General features: G+C 36.2%; 3 protein-coding genes across 3 annotated transcripts in view; 2 read left to right on the top strand and 1 right to left on the bottom strand.

Moving 5' to 3' along the window:
* Positions 1 to 1,542, top strand: part of LOC113231117 (probable inactive protein kinase DDB_G0270444) — a 63,128-nt gene extending 61,586 nt beyond the window's left edge. The window contains exons 10-11 of the mRNA XM_026465288.1: positions 32 to 84; positions 1,307 to 1,542. Coding sequence (XP_026321073.1) covers positions 32 to 84; positions 1,307 to 1,420 — 167 coding nt within the window. The 3' untranslated portion in view covers positions 1,421 to 1,542. The remainder of the gene's footprint in view (positions 1 to 31; positions 85 to 1,306) is intronic.
* Positions 1,543 to 5,540: 3,998 nt separating this feature from the next.
* Positions 5,541 to 9,266, bottom strand: LOC113231008 (NADH dehydrogenase [ubiquinone] 1 alpha subcomplex subunit 11). Its single transcript, XM_026465140.1, has 2 exons — positions 8,753 to 9,266; positions 5,541 to 5,688 (listed from the first exon to the last, which is right to left on the bottom strand). Exons 1-2 carry the CDS (start codon positions 9,249 to 9,251, stop codon positions 5,675 to 5,677), a joined length of 513 nt encoding a protein of 170 aa, XP_026320925.1. The 5' UTR covers positions 9,252 to 9,266; the 3' UTR covers positions 5,541 to 5,674.
* A 721-nt stretch (positions 9,267 to 9,987) lies between these two features.
* LOC113230820 (F-actin-capping protein subunit alpha) lies at positions 9,988 to 11,740 on the top strand. Its single transcript, XM_026464913.1, has one exon. The coding sequence runs from the start codon at positions 9,988 to 9,990 to the stop codon at positions 10,852 to 10,854; it is 867 nt and encodes a 288-aa protein (XP_026320698.1). The 3' UTR covers positions 10,855 to 11,740.
* The last annotated feature ends 8,037 nt before the right edge of the window (positions 11,741 to 19,777 follow it).

The raw sequence follows: 19,777 nt of genomic DNA, 5'->3' as shown, positions 1-19,777 counted from the left end.
ACTGAGAGTATTATTTTTAATTTATTTCCAGAATCAACGTTGGATGATTTTACAACAGCCAGTGGATTTACACAGCCCGCTGAGGTAGGTTATAGTAGTTTTATGTCAAATTGTATCTGGGTACATATAAGAATAGTTTAAAATAAAAATCAAAAAGATATACGTGTAATAAATAAACTACCTCCGTGGCAGAACGGTTACCATACTAGACTGCCACGCAGAGGTCCCGGGTTCGATTCCCGAGCCGGGGGAAATATTTATGTCGATCATTATAAAAGTGATGTAAGTCCATATATATTTTTTTCCTTCAAAGTATCACATTTAGTTATATCTTTCATTATAAAACTGAAGCAACTCCAATAATTACACCAACATCCCTTAGGCGGCATTTTTAGTTTACTCAGAGAACTAAAATCACTACATATTAATTTGCCAGAGGCTCATTATTTCAAAATTTAATTACAAGGACACAATTAACTTTTACAATGAACGACACACTTGTAAGGCCTACATTTATTTCTCTCTTGAGTTTGTGTGTGATTTGTGGTTGTCTATGTGTGTGTCCATGGCACCCGCGATACAGAGTGTCTCTAGTGTCCCTATGAGTGTGTAAAAAAAGAAAAAAATATGACGATGATCTACTGAGTAAATAATTGACATCGATATCATATTATAGACAACTAGTCATGGAACAATTTCCATTGTCATTAATTTTTTTTCAGAAAAATAAATGTTTTTATGAATAATTTTCCACATTTGTCAGTGACACCTGTTACAAGTTGAAGATACTGAACTCTAATAAGAGAATATGTGAACTTGGCTTATCCAAGCAGGGTTTAAAATTATTAGCAATGTTTATTTTATTCAATTTTATTTTTATGCTAAATAAAACTTACTAAATGTAGAACATAATGTGAGCCTTCGAATTATAATTTACTAATTTTTCACAAAAATTTCCACTATTTGAAATCTTTCGGAAATATACCCAACACTAAATTCAACCATTTTGTCAAAAAACATTAATAATATAATAATAATATTATTATTTGCAAAATACGTTGCTCTGATCCCAAATTAGGTAACTAAAGCACTTGTTGTGGTAATCGGAAACAACGACGGTACCACAAACACTTAGACTCGGAACAATATAGAAAAGTTAGTTTTCTGCATTGACGCGGCCGGGGATCGAACCCGGGACCGTGAAAACCGGTGTGCAAGCTTCGGACTTCGAGGTTGACGAACAATGTGACTTCTCAAATATGAATTTAAAAAATTGGTTTACAAACAGTTGGTTTATTTTGTGCAGAAAGAGGACGATCTGTCAGAGGAAGAAGAAGAGATGGAAATAGAAGAAATTGAAGAAATTGAAGAAGAGGTCGAGGAAGAAGAAGTAGAAGAAGAACCGGAGCAGAAGAAGTGAACTGATAGCGTTTAGACGGGAGAGGGGGTCAGTGGCTTTACATCGCTTTCTAAGATTTAATCCAATATTGAAATGGATATTGGTATTTAAACTTATGTTAATGATGTTTCTACTGCAATGCAGCATTCCCGGTCGAAGGGTATACAGTATCATAACAGGGTCTTATGAGGAACTCTTAGACTGAGACTTATGAAACGGACTTTGACAACAGCGAAGCTAAAATAGCGAGCTAAGCATTATTCGTTTTGTAAATACGAATAAGTTACTTGCCATTTTTGCTTAATGTAAGTCCCAAGTCGTTTAACAAATCTCAGTCTAAAGGTGGTTTGCCACCGGTGAGACGAGACGAGACTTGAAATCTCGCCGTTGTGTGCAGTTCGTTTAGCGGTAAACACGCGGCTTCAGTAACATATTTTATTACATTATTATTATTAAATATATTAACGAAAGAAGAATCAGTCGAAGTAATCTTTTTTAAATCTCAAGTCGTGCGGGCGCTCGCGATATTACATAATAAATATTTCATTTTCTACTGAAGATGCGCTAGAAGAGAATTAAAATTTTGCAATACAAATTTCAATCCTCGTCTCACATGGCCGGTGGAAAAGCACCTTTAATCTGTTTCACGTCTTTATGTATGTATTCGGCGCTGTCTTTTATTTAGCTTACGTTTCTTAAGAGATAGCTAGATTGTCGTAAAGTTGATTTCTGTGACAGAATAGTGTCTCTGATAGGAAGAATTAGAATAGTAACGGCAGGTATAGCTGTAATAATAAACTATAATTTTTGTGACTTAATAACAATCCTGCGTAATCAATGACTAATGGTTCAGTACACTCAGGTGATATTTATTAACATAAACGGTTAAAAAAGTAAGATCTTAAGGGGCTATACAACAACAACTGGCTTTGGTTCATTCCGCATTACAGTGAAAGTGACGAATCTATCGCTTTGGAAAAAAATAATAGTAAAATTGAGAATGTACACTGGTTACTATACGGTGTGAAAACACTATTCCTAAAAATTTTCGCGATAGAAAAAAAAAAACACAAATTCCATAGGTACTTTACATATACTAATGATATTTTTTATATCAACTGAACTAAACAGAATACGTATACTATACGATGTAAATATTTCACAAGGCTTTTGTAAATTTCGTTTGTCAAAAAATAAATTCTGACATGAAGCCGGTGTCCCTGCCGGACGACCCAAATGATATGAACCGTATTAGTACGGGAAAAATTTTAATTCGAAGGTAGTATCTACATGAACTTAAGATTTGTTAAATACTTGCTTATGGACACCCCTGTGTGTAAAGCCACTGAATTCCTCTATCAACGTGTGATAATTTCTAAACTTATGATTTATTTTTTTAAATCACCGCTTTACGCTCTTTCTGATTTTCCTACATTAAGTTCCTATCTCAAAGTGAAGTTTATTTTCAATAATTGCATTGTATTCAAGCAAAAATTTTTATGTAATGGGTTTTAAAGACCAAAAAAGTCAATTTTTCTTCATAATTTTTTTAGTCTAATCGTTTAATACTAAATGATGTAAATTTCATTCACAGATTTGATGCGCTTTCGGCACTAATGCGTGAATTTTATTTGACAAATTAATTAAATGTACTATTTAATATAATTTAAGAAATATTTAGGACTAAAATGACAAAATTACGAATTTAAAAAAATCGTTAAAGTTGAAAAAAAACTGTAGTGAATTTCGTCTTCGATTTGTGCCAAATTTTGAGTTAGGCTTTTTTTAGAAATTTTTTTGAGACATTCTTTACATTGCATGTTATTTATTAATCATAAAAAAGCAATGTGGAATACCTACCATATATAAATTGGCTTAATATTAGGTATTAAATAAACCAAGTATACGATAAAGTCATAAAATCAAAATATAAAATTATACGATGAACTTTACAGCAAAAAAAAGAACCTTCAAATGGCACATTGTTCAAAATATACGTAACATTAATGGTCAACGTGTGTGCGGCCAAATTTTAACGACGTTTTCCTATGTCTTGTGTCCTAGTAGCTCTAATCGTAAATTTACACGAGATGCCTCATGGTTTGGTCGCATTTTCGACTCTGTAGCCTTTGTACCTCATAAAATCATCCATCAATCAAACTTGTACTTTTTCAATTTTATTTGGAGGTAACTTGGTTGGCCATACAAGTATACAATTGGCAAGTGTTATTATACACTGTCGCTAGCGACAAGTGTCACTGTAAACTCATTGGAAGTACCGGTTTGAATTTACTTCGATTTATATACATTTTTTCAGGCTTCCGTGATTGAACTTTGGAAAAGAAACTATATTTTCCAACCAATGTTTCGGGTCCCATGGTACCGAACCGGAGGCATCTTACTGAGTGTCATTTAGTCTAAGTTAAATTTAGTCTTTTGCACCGGTGTGAGATTGAGGTAGAGATAATTATGCATTTAAGTGAACATAGGTTTTAGACATTGAATAATGCTTAAAAAGAGGTTTTGAAAGTTTATTTTTAAATCTCGATTTTCTTGTGTGGCATCGAAGTTATGATAAGTTATATTCGTCATTCTTCTGGCTTATTGTTGTAACAAGCAACATGTAAAATTTTCAGCATCAGCACTTCATATCTTGTGCTGCAGCTCGTATCATAGTATCCTATCAATACATAAAAATTTTGACAGCTGATTAAGACTCAATTTACATTACTGCAGACCGGAATGGATGTGAACTTTTGTAACCATAGGATAATGAACTATATTCAATTACGTGACATACAAAATACGAGCCAAAAATCAGGTCGCGAGTATTCCGGAAAATTCTTGCGCAGCATTCTAATTTATACACAATTGTTATAAAGTCCATTATGCTATGTACAAAAATTTGCTTCCATTCCTTTCCGAAACAATGTAAACTGAACCTAAGGTCGTATCGTAAGGTCGGGGACTACTCGGAAACAATTACTGTCAAATAAGTAATACACGACCAAAGTTAAAAGACGCATGATGCTAATCAAGCTTCATACTTAACATTGTCTCTTAATTTAGTCGATTATTTCTTATTTCACAGTTATTGTTTTGGACGAATGTCAGACGGGAATAGACCCCCAGATACAACAGTTAGATAGGAGATGGACGAAATGTGATTTTTTTGTCTAAAACCAGCTTAGTTTTTAATTTAAGTGGAATATTTATTTTGTCGACTTTATTATTAAGAGCTTTATATATTTTTGTTAATTTCAAATATATATTTTTTGTTAATTTTTTTGATGAGAAATGGTAACATTAAAGCATTTTTTAATATGTTTTCGAAATGCTATACACTCTTTTCTCATATATTTTTTTAAATTATTGTTTAAAATAATTGTTATTTAATAGTGGCGAATTGTGGATATTTGGAGGAGGTAAAGCGATGTGGAAGGTAAACATTTGCCATTTTATATTAGGAAGAACGAGTTGCCTTGGCAAGTCGTTGGGATACGTGTTGTATGGATCTTTCGCCGCTGGTATTTATTATTTCGTTTGTGTTTTTAAAAATCGGTTTACATAGTAAATCATTTACATTTAATGTAGCATTTTGTTGTGCTTGTTTTTGTTATTGTAAGAAGTAATAAAAGTGATATTAACACACGAGCTGTTTATTTTTTTTGACTTTTGTGATAAAAACCTCCAAATGAATTTACAGTCAAACAAAGTATTTGGGTTGAAAAAATCAAGTTTTAATGAAATTATTTATATATCGAGTTCTTAAGTTTTCGCGATTGTTACACATATAGGAAACTATTTTTCTGGATTTAAATCACGTATATTTGTTTTTAACAAACAAACCAAATTATAACTGTAATCAGTTGCAATTACGAAAATGGTGGTGTAGGGACTCATGTGCTGACGTAACATTTTCAGTCCTCCGCGTATGCATAGTCTCTCATCGTTCATTCCAGCAAAATTCCTCGCTATAAATAGTTCTGAGTAAACCAGAGTAAATTGTGAAATTCTTTTTGTGAATCCTCATAGTGAACACGTTAAATCCTGGTGATTGATAAGCCCACCCATAAACTGTGGTTACCCATGGCTGCAGTGCGCGAGAATCTTCACACAGAAGATTGGTCACATAAGCCAAAAGCTAGCTCACAAATGAAATCGGCAGGCAGCATAATAATAATATCAAAACACATAAGAATACATTTTTAATAACACTTAAATAAAATTACAAACTGATTTTTTTGTACAGACTATTAACATTTACGCTTCACTCTACTGCTCGGGTTCTGAAAGAAGAAAATACGTCATTAATCCTTAAATATAAATATTGTCCTAAAAATCCTCATATCATGCACTTGTCACAAGGTAGTTTTTTCTAAGTAAGTTAAGAAAACCATATATTTTGCCCCTCTTCTGACTAACTGCCTATAGATAATGTTTCCAGGGCTTAGTTTTTTTAATTTTACACTTCATATCTTGAAGAGTAGCTTGTGACAAGATAATTCCTTGATATGTCAATACCTCAATTACTCTAAAAATTTGAATTATGTTCTTTATGATAAGGATAGCGGTACAGCTACTGTATATGTATACTATAGTCCATCTGTTTAGGTACTTAAATAAATGTAAACAATCTTGAGATGTCTATTTAATGAAATATACATTTATAAAATGATTTTCCCTTACCTTCAAATACAAAATACAAATACTTAGCTTCATATGAAATTGCATGCCTATTTTTATACCTTTTATACGCACTGCACTAGGAACTAATCCACCCTCCTGGAACTTTCGTAAGGCTGAGTTTTGTGCACTCTACGCGTCTATATTTGACATCGACTGGACTGATGTGTTAGTGCAAACTGATACTAATTTGGCCGTTGATACATTTTATGGTGCACTTAGTGAGACGATGAATCGCTTTGTTCCCTTAAAAAAGCAGCGTAACTGTGTGGCACGTTATTCATATCCATCATGGTATACATCTGAATTAATTCGTTACATAAAACTAAAATACTATAACCTAAAAAAGTTCAAATCCCTTGGCCTTGAATATAATCGTGAAGTATACAAATATTACAGGACTCTCGTCAAGGATTTGATCGACAGGGATTACAGGAACTATCTATTAAGTGCAGAGCGTGACATTTGTCGGGATCCTAGTAAATTCTGGGATTTTGTAAAAAGTAAAAAGCATCATTCAAGTCAACAACTGGAGTATATGCTCAATGGGGAAGTCATTGTGGACCAAGATGCAGTTGACACATTTGCTGATTATTTTAGCTCGGTTTTTCATGGCGAAATTCCAGAGCTGGATGCTGAAAAGGCTTCACGCCTTACAGATAATCATGTGGCGACACATAGCGTCAGTATCACCCTTATTGGGGTCATCGAGTTGCGTAAGGCTGCTAAGCGACTCAGGTCTTCATCTTCAGCTGGACCTGATGGTATTCCACCGTATATGGTTAAGGACTGCCTATCGGCACTCGAGCGACCTCTCTTACATATTTTTAACCTAGCTCTTCAATCTGCTATTTATCCAACTAAGTGGAAGGTATCGAGAGTGATCCCGATACCAAAGGAAACAAAATCCACCGAGATATCAACTCATAGGCCAATCGCTATTTTGTCCGCTTTTGGTAAACTCTTTGAGAGTATTATCAACGGTAGCCTTATAAAGCAAATCAGTAATCAGTTGGATGAAGCGCAACATGGTTTCCGTGGTGCGCGTTCCACAGTTACTAACCACATTTGCTTTTTTGATTACGTGCTAAGTCAGATGGATTCAAACCGACAAGTCGATGCAATATATTTTGATTTCAGGAAAGCTTTTGACCTCGTTGATAATGACGTGTTACTTAGTAAATGTTCAATCCTAGGTTTTACTCCCAAGTTGCTATCTTTTCTCGCCGACTATCTAAAGGACCGCAGACAATATGTGCAAGTGTCTAGTTTTAGATCAAATGAGTTTTTTACCCGCTCAGGCGTAAGCCAGGGGAGTAATTTAGGTCCAACGCAATTTTTAATTATGGTTAATGATCTCGGGAAGTGCCTTACTGGAGCATATTTCCTTCTATTTGCGGATGACCTCAAACTCATGCATCCAGTTAGTAATGTTGCTGACTGCAATTCGCTTCAGCGGGTGGTCGATGCCGTAGCTCAGTGGAGTGCAATTAATAAGTTGCCGCTCAATGCACTTAAATGTAAAACAATTTCTTTTACTCGGTCTTTAAATCCGATACATGCGGACTACCACCTGTCAGGTGTTCCGCTTGTCCGTGTCAATTCAATACAAGATCTGGGCCTAACGATAGACACCCGGTTGAATATGCACGATCATATCATTAATATCGTTAAATCCGCTAACAAAATGTTAGGTTTTGTGATTAGGACGGCATATCAATTCCGTGACCCCAAAGTTGCTGTGATACTGTATAATGCGTACGTTCGTTCCAAGCTCGAGTATAATGCTATAGTGTGGGATCCTCAAGAAGAGCTATACAGCTTAATGATCGAGAAAGTGCAGCGTAAATTTGCTCGGTATCTCTACAAAAGGTTGTATGGATATTATCCCTTTCTTTTCCCTTCACTATTTGTGTCTGGGATGGTAGGGATCGACTCGCTTAAACTGAGCCGGAAGGTTCGGCTGCTTGTGCACTACTGCCGGCTTTTACGCCACAAAGTCGATAAAGTTCTTGAAAGGTTGGCTCTATTTGTGCCGAATCGCTACGTTAGCACGATGAGTCGCAGGGGACGGCGCGCACGTGACCTTTTTGCAGTTCCTCAAGCGCGCACTTTACAGGGATACAATGCACCGACCAACAGGGCAATAATTTCTTTAAATGACTTCCTTGCACTAGACCGGAATGCTGATGTGTTTGCCGATAACATGTCGAAACTCATTGATGCCATTACTCGTTATGCTAATATAAGCTATTTTTGATTTTCTGTTTTCTTTAGTTAGTTTGTAATAAATGATTATTTTATATTTAATTTTAAGGTAATACTTATATGATATGTAATATTAGTAGTGTATTAGTATTGTATCGTTTTTTTTTTTTGTTTTTTCTTGCTGGGCACTTTGGTTTAGCTGTAAGTCCACAAGATGTTTTATAATAAATAAATAAATAAATATTTATTGATTTGTAAAGCATGTGTTTCAATAAAAAGATGTATCAAGATTGTTTACATTTAGTTAAGTACCTAAACAAATGGACTATAGGGTAGGTAGAGATCAAGAACCTCTACTTGTAATAGTCCTGAAAAACCTACAATCTGTTTGAAATATGTACATACAAAAGTCAAACTGTTTGAAATAGTAAACAAATTGAATGTGAATTGAAAACTTACTTATAACGTATGACTTCAATTCAGGGATATCTTTGGCCATAGTCCAATCGTGTCTAACGGATTGAATGCTTTTCGACGCTAAAGTGGTGTCCGGGATGAAGGTCCAACCTTCGTCGACGCCAGTCTTCTTAATTACGGCAAGAGCGCCAAATACGACTGCCGCTGGCACTCCTATAGTAGCAGAGCGCATCCATGCACCGCAAATTGCGCCTGCCGCAGCACCACCCCAAAAGTAGTTTAACTTATCATTCTTTCCTCTGTAGTTCTGCACCATGTTAGCAGTTACCGTAAACGCTGCGGCCATGCCCACTAGTGGCCCAACTATGTATCCAACTCGACCTACGGTGTTTACGAATCCTTTGGGATGCGAGAACATTAGGACGTCAAAAGTGGAGTACGCAAGGCCTGATATTGCAGCATACTTGGTAGTAACAAATGTTTTCTTGAAAATGTCATGCCCCTCGGGTGTATCGTAGTATTTGTAATTGAGAATCGACATGGTTTAATGTTTACTTTTGGATTTTTAAGTGAATTTTGTAAGGATTACACAACTAAGCCCAATGTCAAATGTTGGTTGTTTTGACAGATAGAATTCTATTTAGCAAGCGCGTTACGAGGAATTAAAATCAATAGTGCGATTGAAAAACAAGCACAGTACCTGTGAGAATAAATTTTCGAGTTAAAGATATGAAAAGAAAATTATTTTAGTCTCTTTAAAAAAAATAATAAAAAAAGTGAAAAAAAGAAAAATGTTGGTCTTCATAAATACTCTTATTATGAGACAAAGACGCGTTCAGTTGCAGGATTTTATCAATATTGTTCATTTATTATTATTAAACATTGATTTTTTTTACATAATATATATATTTTATAGTGATTTTAAACGTTCGTGGAATGACATCTATTTGTAAAGTTTTATTGTTATTGGTCATCGGAAAGTTCGCGAAATCGGATTCGTCCACTAGTTTATCAGGTGGAATATTTTCTTTAAAAAAATACACACAAATACAGTCGAATTGAGAACATTCCCATTTTTTAAAGTCGGTTAAAAATTCAGTACATTGAATGCATTAATCAATTTTTTTTTAATGTAACCAGCGTGCGAATTGAAAGAGCATGATATTTCTGTAAGCAACTACCTCTTTTTTACAGTTTGCAATACCAATACTCGTACGACGTACACTACAACCTTTTGCACGTTCGCGATCCGTCAAATTGTGTCAAAAGTATCAAAAATGGCGGCGGACGGTGACGAAGTGATCAGTGATCAAGAAAAAGTTAGAATCGTTTCGGATTTCATCTTACATTCACCACCAGGCGAGTTTAACGAGGTATTTAACGATGTGAGAGTGTTGTTGAATAACGACAGCCTGTTAAAGGAGGGCGCAAGTGGCGCGTTTGCACAGTACAACAAGGATCAGCTAACGCCCGTGCGCCTTGAAGGTTCCGAGCTCCATACTCTAATCACCGATCATAACGAGTTGGGCAGCGGCAGGTTCTTCGACCCACGTTCGAAGCGGTCGTTCAAGTATGACCATTTACGAAAAGAAGCCTCAGAATATGAGCCTTATGAACCTGATAAAGTGGCGGAACCCTGGCGGGCTGCGCTCGACGAGGAGCTAACAGGGTACGTGGCCATGCACTATAAACATGGTGCGAGTTTGGTTGTCGGTCGTGCGCTTGACAATGGTGGTGTTTCGCTCGTCGCGTGTATCGAAGACCACCAGTTCCAACCCAAGAACTACTGGAACGGGCGATGGCGGTCGGTTTGGTCGCTGACAGTGGGTGCCGGACCCGCGGAGCTGCGGGGGTTGCTGCGCGTCCAAGTACACTACTATGAAGACGGTAATGTGCAGTTAGTGAGCTCCAAGGAAGTGAAATCCCCATTAGTGGCCACAGGTGAAGCTGCCACTGCTAAAGAATTCGTTAGGATCGTCTGTGACTCTGAGAATGCGTACCAGACTGCTATTTCTAATAATTATAAGACCATGAGCGATACTACATTCAAAGCACTAAGGCGACAGCTGCCTGTTACACGTAGCAAGATCGATTGGACAAAACTTGTGTCGTACTCGATCGGGAAAGAACTGAAGAGCCAATGATGTCTTGCCGCTGCGCTATGAGCCGCAGCGGGCGCTCCACGCCTCTGTACATATATGCGTAAGAGTAAATCTTGTTCAAATGTTTGCGGGCTCCGTGAGGGCACTGGGTTGTTTCACTGCCCTCTCGGGCGTATTTATCTATGAATATATAGAGAAACCACTATCGTAACTGTTAAATTTTATTGCATTTTGTTACTCTCAGGATTATTGATTGTATTATACATTGTGGAAGTGGCCAGTTGGTACAGTTTGTTCTTGCATTCCTCAGAGAGATGGTAATTCAACGAGTTGTGTCCATTTTCTCGTAGTATTGAGATTAAACAGTATACCGTTGTACTTAGGTGTGGATAGACCTTAGAGTAGCCTCTGGTAGAGTAACTCCGTAGGTCTACAAGACTCGAAATAAGGGACTGAAAGACATCAAAATTTTACTTCATATACATCTTTTACATAATTTATTTGCTTATGAGAATGGTTGTCGGTTGTGTGAGCAATATGATAACATTTTTGTATTTGTTTGGAATTGGGTCAATTACGTGTTAAAAACTATTGTATATTTGTAGTTATGTTAAATTCTGCAAGATAGTTTTTTGATTTGTATTAGGCCACATTTGCCAAATATTGCTTACACAACAATGTTGTGTGTGTTGAAGCAGGAAAAAGGACAAGGAATGATTTCCAATGGTGCATTTAATTGTAGTTAATTTATAAAATTGTCCACGTAGCTTTAATGCAGTGTTATTGAGCATAGAGCACAATATAATTCAATATTTTTAATTTAAATAACTAATTTGAAAGTGGGATGTTGCTCAAAGGTATGGTAACTAATGCAGTGAAACGAAAATTAGTAAATTATTGTCCATACTATATGGCTTTGAGAGTGCGAATGGAAGCGTAATTTTTTTTATAATATATCTAATAATAATTATAATACCAATAAGGATTATTTTGTAATTATTATAATTATTTTAATAAAAAAACGTACATTAAAAATCCAAGTATTCTGTAATGTATGATTAAATTCATTTGAATAAAAATATATATTAAAATGTTGCTAACTATTGGTTTCCTTTCAATTCTTTAAATATAAAAAAAAATTAAAATATTTAATACTGTTTAATGTTTAAACAAATAAAAATTTAATAGTGAACTGTAATAACTAGGTTTAAGATTAGATATATTTAGATGAGACATATTTCTATTACAACATCAGAATGTTGGCACTCTTTCAACGGCTTAACAGTTCAAGGCTTTCGAAGACATGGTACCGATATTAGCTGAATGCCACAGCTGTTCTTGTTGCCATAAACCTATAATTAGTCCTAGAATGTACCCTTCACTATGTATTCTATCTATCATGTTAATTAGCGCGTGTTAGGCCTGGCGTCCACTGAGGCACGGGGCATTTTTTGTGACGAATAGTAATATATTGTAATGTTAGGACGTTATAATTGAAATTTCAAAGATAATTGTCGTAGCTATGAAAACAAAGCTGCGGCTGGCGAGGGATTTCGAACCGGCAGCCGTCTCCTCAACCTTCCGGACACTTCGGCAGTCTAAAAGATTTAACGGCGTGCCTTATTCCAGCGTGACCATGGAGTGTTTGAAATTTGACTAGCCAGATAAAAAGTCGTAAAAGTAAAAGCTGTTTAGTCCGGTTCTAGTCGCAACAAAACTTATCGCCATAAGGGTGTTTTACTGTCGACCCTGGAATAAACTTATTCCATTTCTCAATATCGAGAACCAAAGCACGTCGCTTAGATCTGATTACACTAAAAAAAAAGAGGTGATTTAATCGTTTCTAGTCGTAAAAAACTAGATTTAGCCGTTACACCGTTTTGAAGTAATTTTTTTTGAAGTTAGTTTTGAAGGTGTTTCACTGTCCACGCATAAGCTTATTCCGGCGGCACCAGTTTTGAATCTCGACAACCACAGCTCCTAGTTTAGATCTGATTGCACCCAGAAGAAGTCGTGAATTAGTCGGTTCTAGTCGCGAAATTTTAGAATTAGTCGTTTCTTAGTTGAAGATATTGGATATTTAATTATTTTCATTGACAGGTACATTTACGCAGAAAAATCGTAATGATAAATGTGTAAGGAAGGCCACCACTCCAAAAATTCCTTTGCTACACCGTTCCACCAAGGGCTGGGCCTTTGTGTGCAAGGCCCGGCCCTTGGTGGGTTCAGAGGCAGTACTTAGTCTGGAATTTCTCCTGTCATGCAATCTTTTAAAATTGGCCAATGTCTTTTTAGACTCCAGAATGGCGGTAATGTGTCAGAGATTTCCGCCAAATTATACAATGTTTCCAACAAAAGCAGCCGTGATAAGCAACAAAGGAAGCAACATTTGAACGACAAACATTCAACAACTCTATTGATATAAGTATTGCGAGACCGCATGAATCATCGGGCTTCCGTCGCTGTTGCTATGATGAATCAATTCTACGAATCGACTTTGTAGCGATGACGTGAAGCGATCTATTTTCATAGTGTAACCAATACATTTTTAACTTTCATATTACATATGGCGACTCATCCGTAGAACAAAGATGAATGTGCAAGACTACTTGTTCTTAGGACGTAGTACATTTTTCGTTCGATCACCTTCGCTGTGAATGTCAGATCGATCGTTTAGTATAAATTCTCAAAACTCCTTTACGTAGGCCTTAGTTTGAATTACGAAATTATTCTCGTAACGTCTTATTCTCTTTTCGCTATATAATCACATCGGACTCTGTTCTTCGGATCAGTCGATTTATTGAGAATTGTCAAAATATTCCCTCGGTATGACTTAAATCGAGTCACCGGAGAAGCGGGAAAAACTGTTTTGTTTATCAAATAGTATAGGTATTTAATATTAAAGGACGGCCTTACAAAACATATATGATACAACTAAGGATATAGTCTAAAGAATGTGCTAATTTGTTACATGATAGGATACTTCGCCCGATCATATAAAATGCTGAAAACAGGCTATAATAAAATCTAAAACGAATTATTTAAGAATACAATATCTAACTTTGTACATAATTTTTATATGGAGATAAGCTTTAAGCGCTACAGAGAATCTGCTATTTTTTGGTTTTCAACTGAAGCTTATTATTTATTAAATTCACATTTATCCCAAAATTTGCAAATTGCCTAGCGGTTGAAGAACACGCCGCGCCCGCTGCCCCGTCAGTCGCCATCAGGCGCTTGTCGACGTCGGATCTGTATAAAATTTTCTCCGCCTGTTCTTATTTTATGCACATTAGTTTACAGCGCGCGGATTGCAAGACGCGAGGTGCGAACCCCCACCTCAAGTCTTAAAATCTAGGTTCGCATTGAAACATTAACTATTTATAATTAGAAAGTTGCCACACTTATTCGTTTTGATCCGGTCATAAAAAGCTTTGTCTATGACATAATCTACCATCACGCCGACGCCAAAACCCCATCTTTTTCGTTCTCCTTACATGGATGTGAAGCTTTATCTAATCAGTTTAATGGATTCCTTACGATAAGTGTAGTGGCTCTCTTTAACGCCATCATCTGCCTGTGTATGTCTTCATTTTCCTTCAAAGGACGCACAATATAAATATAGAACGCCGAGCGGAAATACTTATCGTTAAGGAATTAACTTTGATCTGTTTCGGCAGTAACTAACAAATACGTCCTTTAAAGCTAATCACAGAGTACCGTTGCATATAGAAATTGTCACCAACGCGGTTCATTAATCTTTGTTTATGGCATTCTATTGTTGTGGTCTTGGGAACTCTATATTTATGTCAAAGTCAAATATTACAATCGTCAAATCAATTTAATTTATTCCATTCACTTACAAATAAATGGACGACGGGTCTAATACACAAACCACGAAAAAAATGTCCCAAGTCAACCTATTTAAACGTAGTGACATGTAAAGGAATATGAAAAAGCTAAAATGTTGAATTTAAATTGTAATGTCATCGCAGTACTGTCTAATTTTGCTTGCTTCGCTGTCAGTCGAACAAACGAAGACTAAAGCGTGAATGACGCTCTGTATACGATTTTAACGCCTTATAAGTTCGGACACTTTTTAGCGCGGACCCGACGTCCATATAATTGTAAGTCAATGATTTAATCCATAGGTAAAATGTTTACGCTTGAAAACGTCATTTTTTAAGCTACAGCTCGTTCATTGCTGATCTCACTGAGAAGAACGAGCAAGAAACACTAGGGATTGCTCTTTTCAAATAAACTTAAATGCCATGGAATACACTTTGTATTATCATAATTGTGTGGAATCTAGACTCATGTTGTTTTTCCATACATCGTTATCTAACACGTACTCTTACATTTTGTAATAATGACTTTTCAATGAAAATACTTTTATGCTCTGGCTACACAGAGGCGGCCGCGGAAGCGTTCCCTTACGTTTTTGGTGTCTTATTATTGTAGATGTAAAGCCAAACAGCGCGGTGTCAAGCTATGCAAACTGACATCGATAGTTATAAGAATTAACTACAGAAAATAATCAGTTGACACCCGATTTAAACAATTCATAAAATATATTATAATAATAACTTTTTTACAACTTTAATCATATTAATAATATTTCTAATTAAAGATCGGCACTGGGTTTCGTCAATAGGTATGGAGTATAATAAAAATATAACTTCGATTTTCTTAAGGGTGTGGGCGGGGATAAACCAATTCGTATCTTTTGAAATGGGGATAAACCAATTAGAAAAGCAGATTTCCGAAATACGTCAAAGCATCTACTTTGAGTCTTCACCATAAATAATAATTATCATAAAAAGCGTTCGGTATTTGTATATTTTTCTTCTTGCAGGCTGTATTGTGTTGTTGAGTCCATAAACGTGACGTTACTGGTCACGTGTCTCCAACTCTCCACTAATTAGGCTGCTTCTACACAGGTTTGTAAAGAATTTGGGGTGTTGTTGACTAGCTTGTTTTTGTCACGATGTTTTAATAAATTTTATCAACCTATTTGTTTTGTAAATACAACATACACTTTTATTTTATCTTATTTACTATAATTATCTTATTTACTATATTATCGTTATGTCAATATGGAGACAACAGAGCGTTTATGTATCCAAAGACAAATAAAATCTTTAAAAAAAACGTGTATACGTTGTCTCTCTTCTGATTTATAGCGTACTTACTGATTACAATATGTTAAACCATGGACCAATTACTCAAGAAAAATGCTAATCCCATTCTCCATACTAGAGATCATAGCTCTGAAAAAGATAAAAATTCCGTCTTACATATAGAGGGTGCTGATCGATAACCTGGAAGTAGTTTATATTATGTAAATGGATAAGAAGCCAGTTTTTTTGTGTAAAATATTACCTATTCAAATATTGTTCATGAGCTAAAATTATTTTCTGAACTTTGATAAATATGCCTGTCAATAGATGGCATTTTGTGCAAACAAACTAATTTATAAATTAACGCTTCGTAATGTGGGCAGATGGCGCTAATCCTAAACAAAATAAACGAATAGCCGGCACTGTTCATAAAAATCAGTGAAATAAGCGCCATCTAGTTGATTTGTTTGTTGTCACTAGAAGTTAGAGTAACTTTTACTGATAAATTGCAGCTTGTCATAGAGCAAATTGGTCACAAATACATAGCTATTTCGTACTTGTCGCGACATCTGGTGTACCAAAAGGTACTAAACACTACTATCGACTACACTGTCTCGTATCGCGATTATCATACCATAGTATACAGGGCGATAATTTATTTGTGTTCAGGTTACAAAGACCATAAATACATAGCTTATAGACTAACATACGTAATAATACAACAAAACGCTCTTATAATATATACCTTAAGGAATAACATACATACAATATAATAAAACTCTATTTTTAACTAATCTACACGAATTGCACTTGTCGGCGCAATCTGGTGTCAGGTAACCGGCCGCGTAATCGCCGATACATGACACCCTTCGGCCAAAATTTTTCCTTCACGTAGGTCGACAGATGTTCGGTCGGTACTCTCACCACAAACAAATTGAAATTCACGATGTGGCGGGACTCAACCGCTCGACTCTCAGGGTCGTATTCCAGAACTCTACTCAATGCTCAAGTCAGGACTTGAGTATTGCAGTGAGCACTGAAAATCATACTCAAGTCCTTGCCATTAAGGTCATATTCCCAGTGCTTGAAATCATACTCAAGTCTGCTCAAATCCTGACTTGAGCATTGAGTAGAGTTCTGGAATACGACCCTCAGGGTGTATTTGGCTTTATGTCTGATGTACTCCACTATCTCCTCAAACTTCGTGGAGTAATGCACTCGTGACAGGTACAGCAGCGTCGTCGGTATGGCCGGACGCAGCAGGAAGTTCGGTCCTGTCGGTGCTGTGCCACACTGGTTACTGCTGGTGGGCTTCCTCTTCACCACCTTTGTGAAGCCGTCCTCATCGCACCGGTCCGTTTGCCTTTGTGGTTTTGCCAATTCAGAGACAGGTTCACGGGGATTCTTTTTGCTGTTTATATATCCATATTGTATAAAGCGCCGTATTACGGCTTGCCGGTTTGCAAAACGGCGCTTTTTCTAATACGGCTACCTGATGTTCATCCGGATTGTGATCACGATACGTTTTACGAAGCGGCGGCCAAAGTTTAGCCGTATTGTTCTCAGGGAAAATGTCACCATGACTATGAATTATATATAGGTCTAGGTCAAATCTTAGTTGCGCCCTCTATTTAGTGGATTAGTTTAGTACATGAAAAAGTAGATCAGAAACGAATTTGTTTGCGTTGCTTTTGTTCACCATTATTCATTATTTACACGCATATTTTTACTTTTTCCACTCCTACACGTTTGTACGTTGTTTACACATTGTTGAGACATTTGTCGTTTGGAACGGAATTTTTGTTGTTATGACAATATAGCTCTATTGGCGGCTATATTTGGAACTTAAGTATCTCCAAGCAGCGTAACAATGCGCCTTATTGTATTCAGGCGGCACATGTCTTAAGCCACTTTGTGAAACGCCACGTGCTAATACAATGCGGTGTACTTTTTTTATAGGCCCAATGCAATGAACACGAGGCTGAACATGGGGTGACCGTATTAGACAACAGCGCCATTTTGCATAGCGGCTAGTCGTAATGAAATACGACGCTTTATACAATACGACTGCGACGTATGTACCAACTCGCATTTCGATTTCAAGATCGTTCTCCCATAATCGCGATATCAATCCGCGATGTATTATATATAACAAAAAATATTTCAATATAGAACTTGAATACTGTGATGGATTACTTAATTTTTTCAAATTACGTTTACAATCGCTGTAGGTCATGGATGACTGGGCTGTATAAAAAGGCAATCGGTAGTGTACTATGGCTACTATTTTTATTGGTAAAGACGAGGCACAGGGGCATTCACGAAAAGTACATTTAAGTAAATACTTAAAACAATAAAACTTAAAACAAACCAATACAACAAAATAAATTGGGGCGCGCGGGAGTGAGGGTTGGTAAATAATCAGTTAATCACGATTAGGACTGAAGTTACCGAAAGTCGTTTCGTTACAGTGTTGCTATGTTCAAAATCTGGTCGACTAAAACACTGGTCCGCTAAGAAATACAATATTTAGATTAGGCCAGGGCAGGGGTCCTGGTGAAATTACGGGCACATGGGACTTGTCAACTTATGTCTCAGGGTGACCAGCCTGTAAAGAACTGGTTAACTGGGAACTGGTGAAACTCAACTACATAATTTAACTGTTTTTAAAGCATTGGATATACAGGCTGTAATCGCTAACTACTCCCAGGCGATTACTGAACAAATATAAAAAATATCGAAAAGATTTAACCTGATATTTCGATATCAGTACTTTATTTATTTATTAGATGTACACAACAGTTTACATTCACTCCTTAACAAAAGATTAAACATTACTACCAGTTCTACTCTTGAATGTTAACCTAAACATGTACATACAGCATGACCAATCACGAGTAAACAATTTTGTTTGAAATATAAATTGTTTGCAAATTAATATAAAATACTTAGGCATAAATAAAACTGTAACCTTAAATAAAATAGAATTACTATGACTATAACTACGAAAGAGAGAAACCGTGGCGGTTGTGAATTCGATTGCGAAGTCTTAACATTACCATCAAATATATCCATCCTTAAATCATCGCCAGGACCAGCCATAAGGTCATTGTAGGCCCGACACATTCTCGTCAAAGGGTTGTAAAAAGAAGTATTATTAGTATAAACATTCAATACGAATGGTTTAGGAAGGCGTCGTGGATTGCACTTGATGTTAAAATTAATATGGGACAGAAGCGTTGAGGATCTAAGGTTGCCGTGAAGTAATTTATTATGTAAATGTAGAAGATCCTGTACCCTAGAATTCAAGGACATAACCTTAAAATGTGACAACCTCTCTTCGTAACGCGACAATTTGCGACCCATGGTGTGATCTGTAACGTACTATTTTGAGAGCTCTGTTCTGTACGCCTTCCAAACGTTTAGAGTGAACCTCGTAGAAAGGTGACCATACGACACAGGCATACTCAGTACGTTACCTAATGAGTAAATCGACATCGATAATTTAAAAAACAATAAAAGTAGATATATCGAAAATTTTAAACGCCATACGTTTGATATGACATTCATAGAGAAGCTTTGTTTTCCTGCTGTAAGAGGTAACAATAAGTTACCAGATGACAAAACTGATCCAAATCAAGTAATACAACTATCTTTTTATTGAACAGAAATATAATGGCACTGTCAATAATTTGGTCAAGTGTGAGTTGTTGTAAAACAATACCGTGACTGGCTAATTGACGGACAAATCATAGCGGTTATGAAAATTCTACCTCTGACTTGAAGAGATGAAGTGTAAGGGAGGCAATATTTGCGATTTTTGCCCCTAGCCAACATCAAAAAAA

This window comes from Hyposmocoma kahamanoa, unplaced genomic scaffold (genome assembly GCF_003589595.1).
Source record: "Hyposmocoma kahamanoa isolate Upper Pololo Valley unplaced genomic scaffold, ASM358959v1 64, whole genome shotgun sequence".
In the NCBI taxonomy this organism is placed as follows: domain Eukaryota; kingdom Metazoa; phylum Arthropoda; class Insecta; order Lepidoptera; family Cosmopterigidae; genus Hyposmocoma; species Hyposmocoma kahamanoa.
The sequence above is the reverse complement of the archived record's forward strand: the minus strand, read 5'-3'. Positions and strand labels throughout refer to the sequence as shown.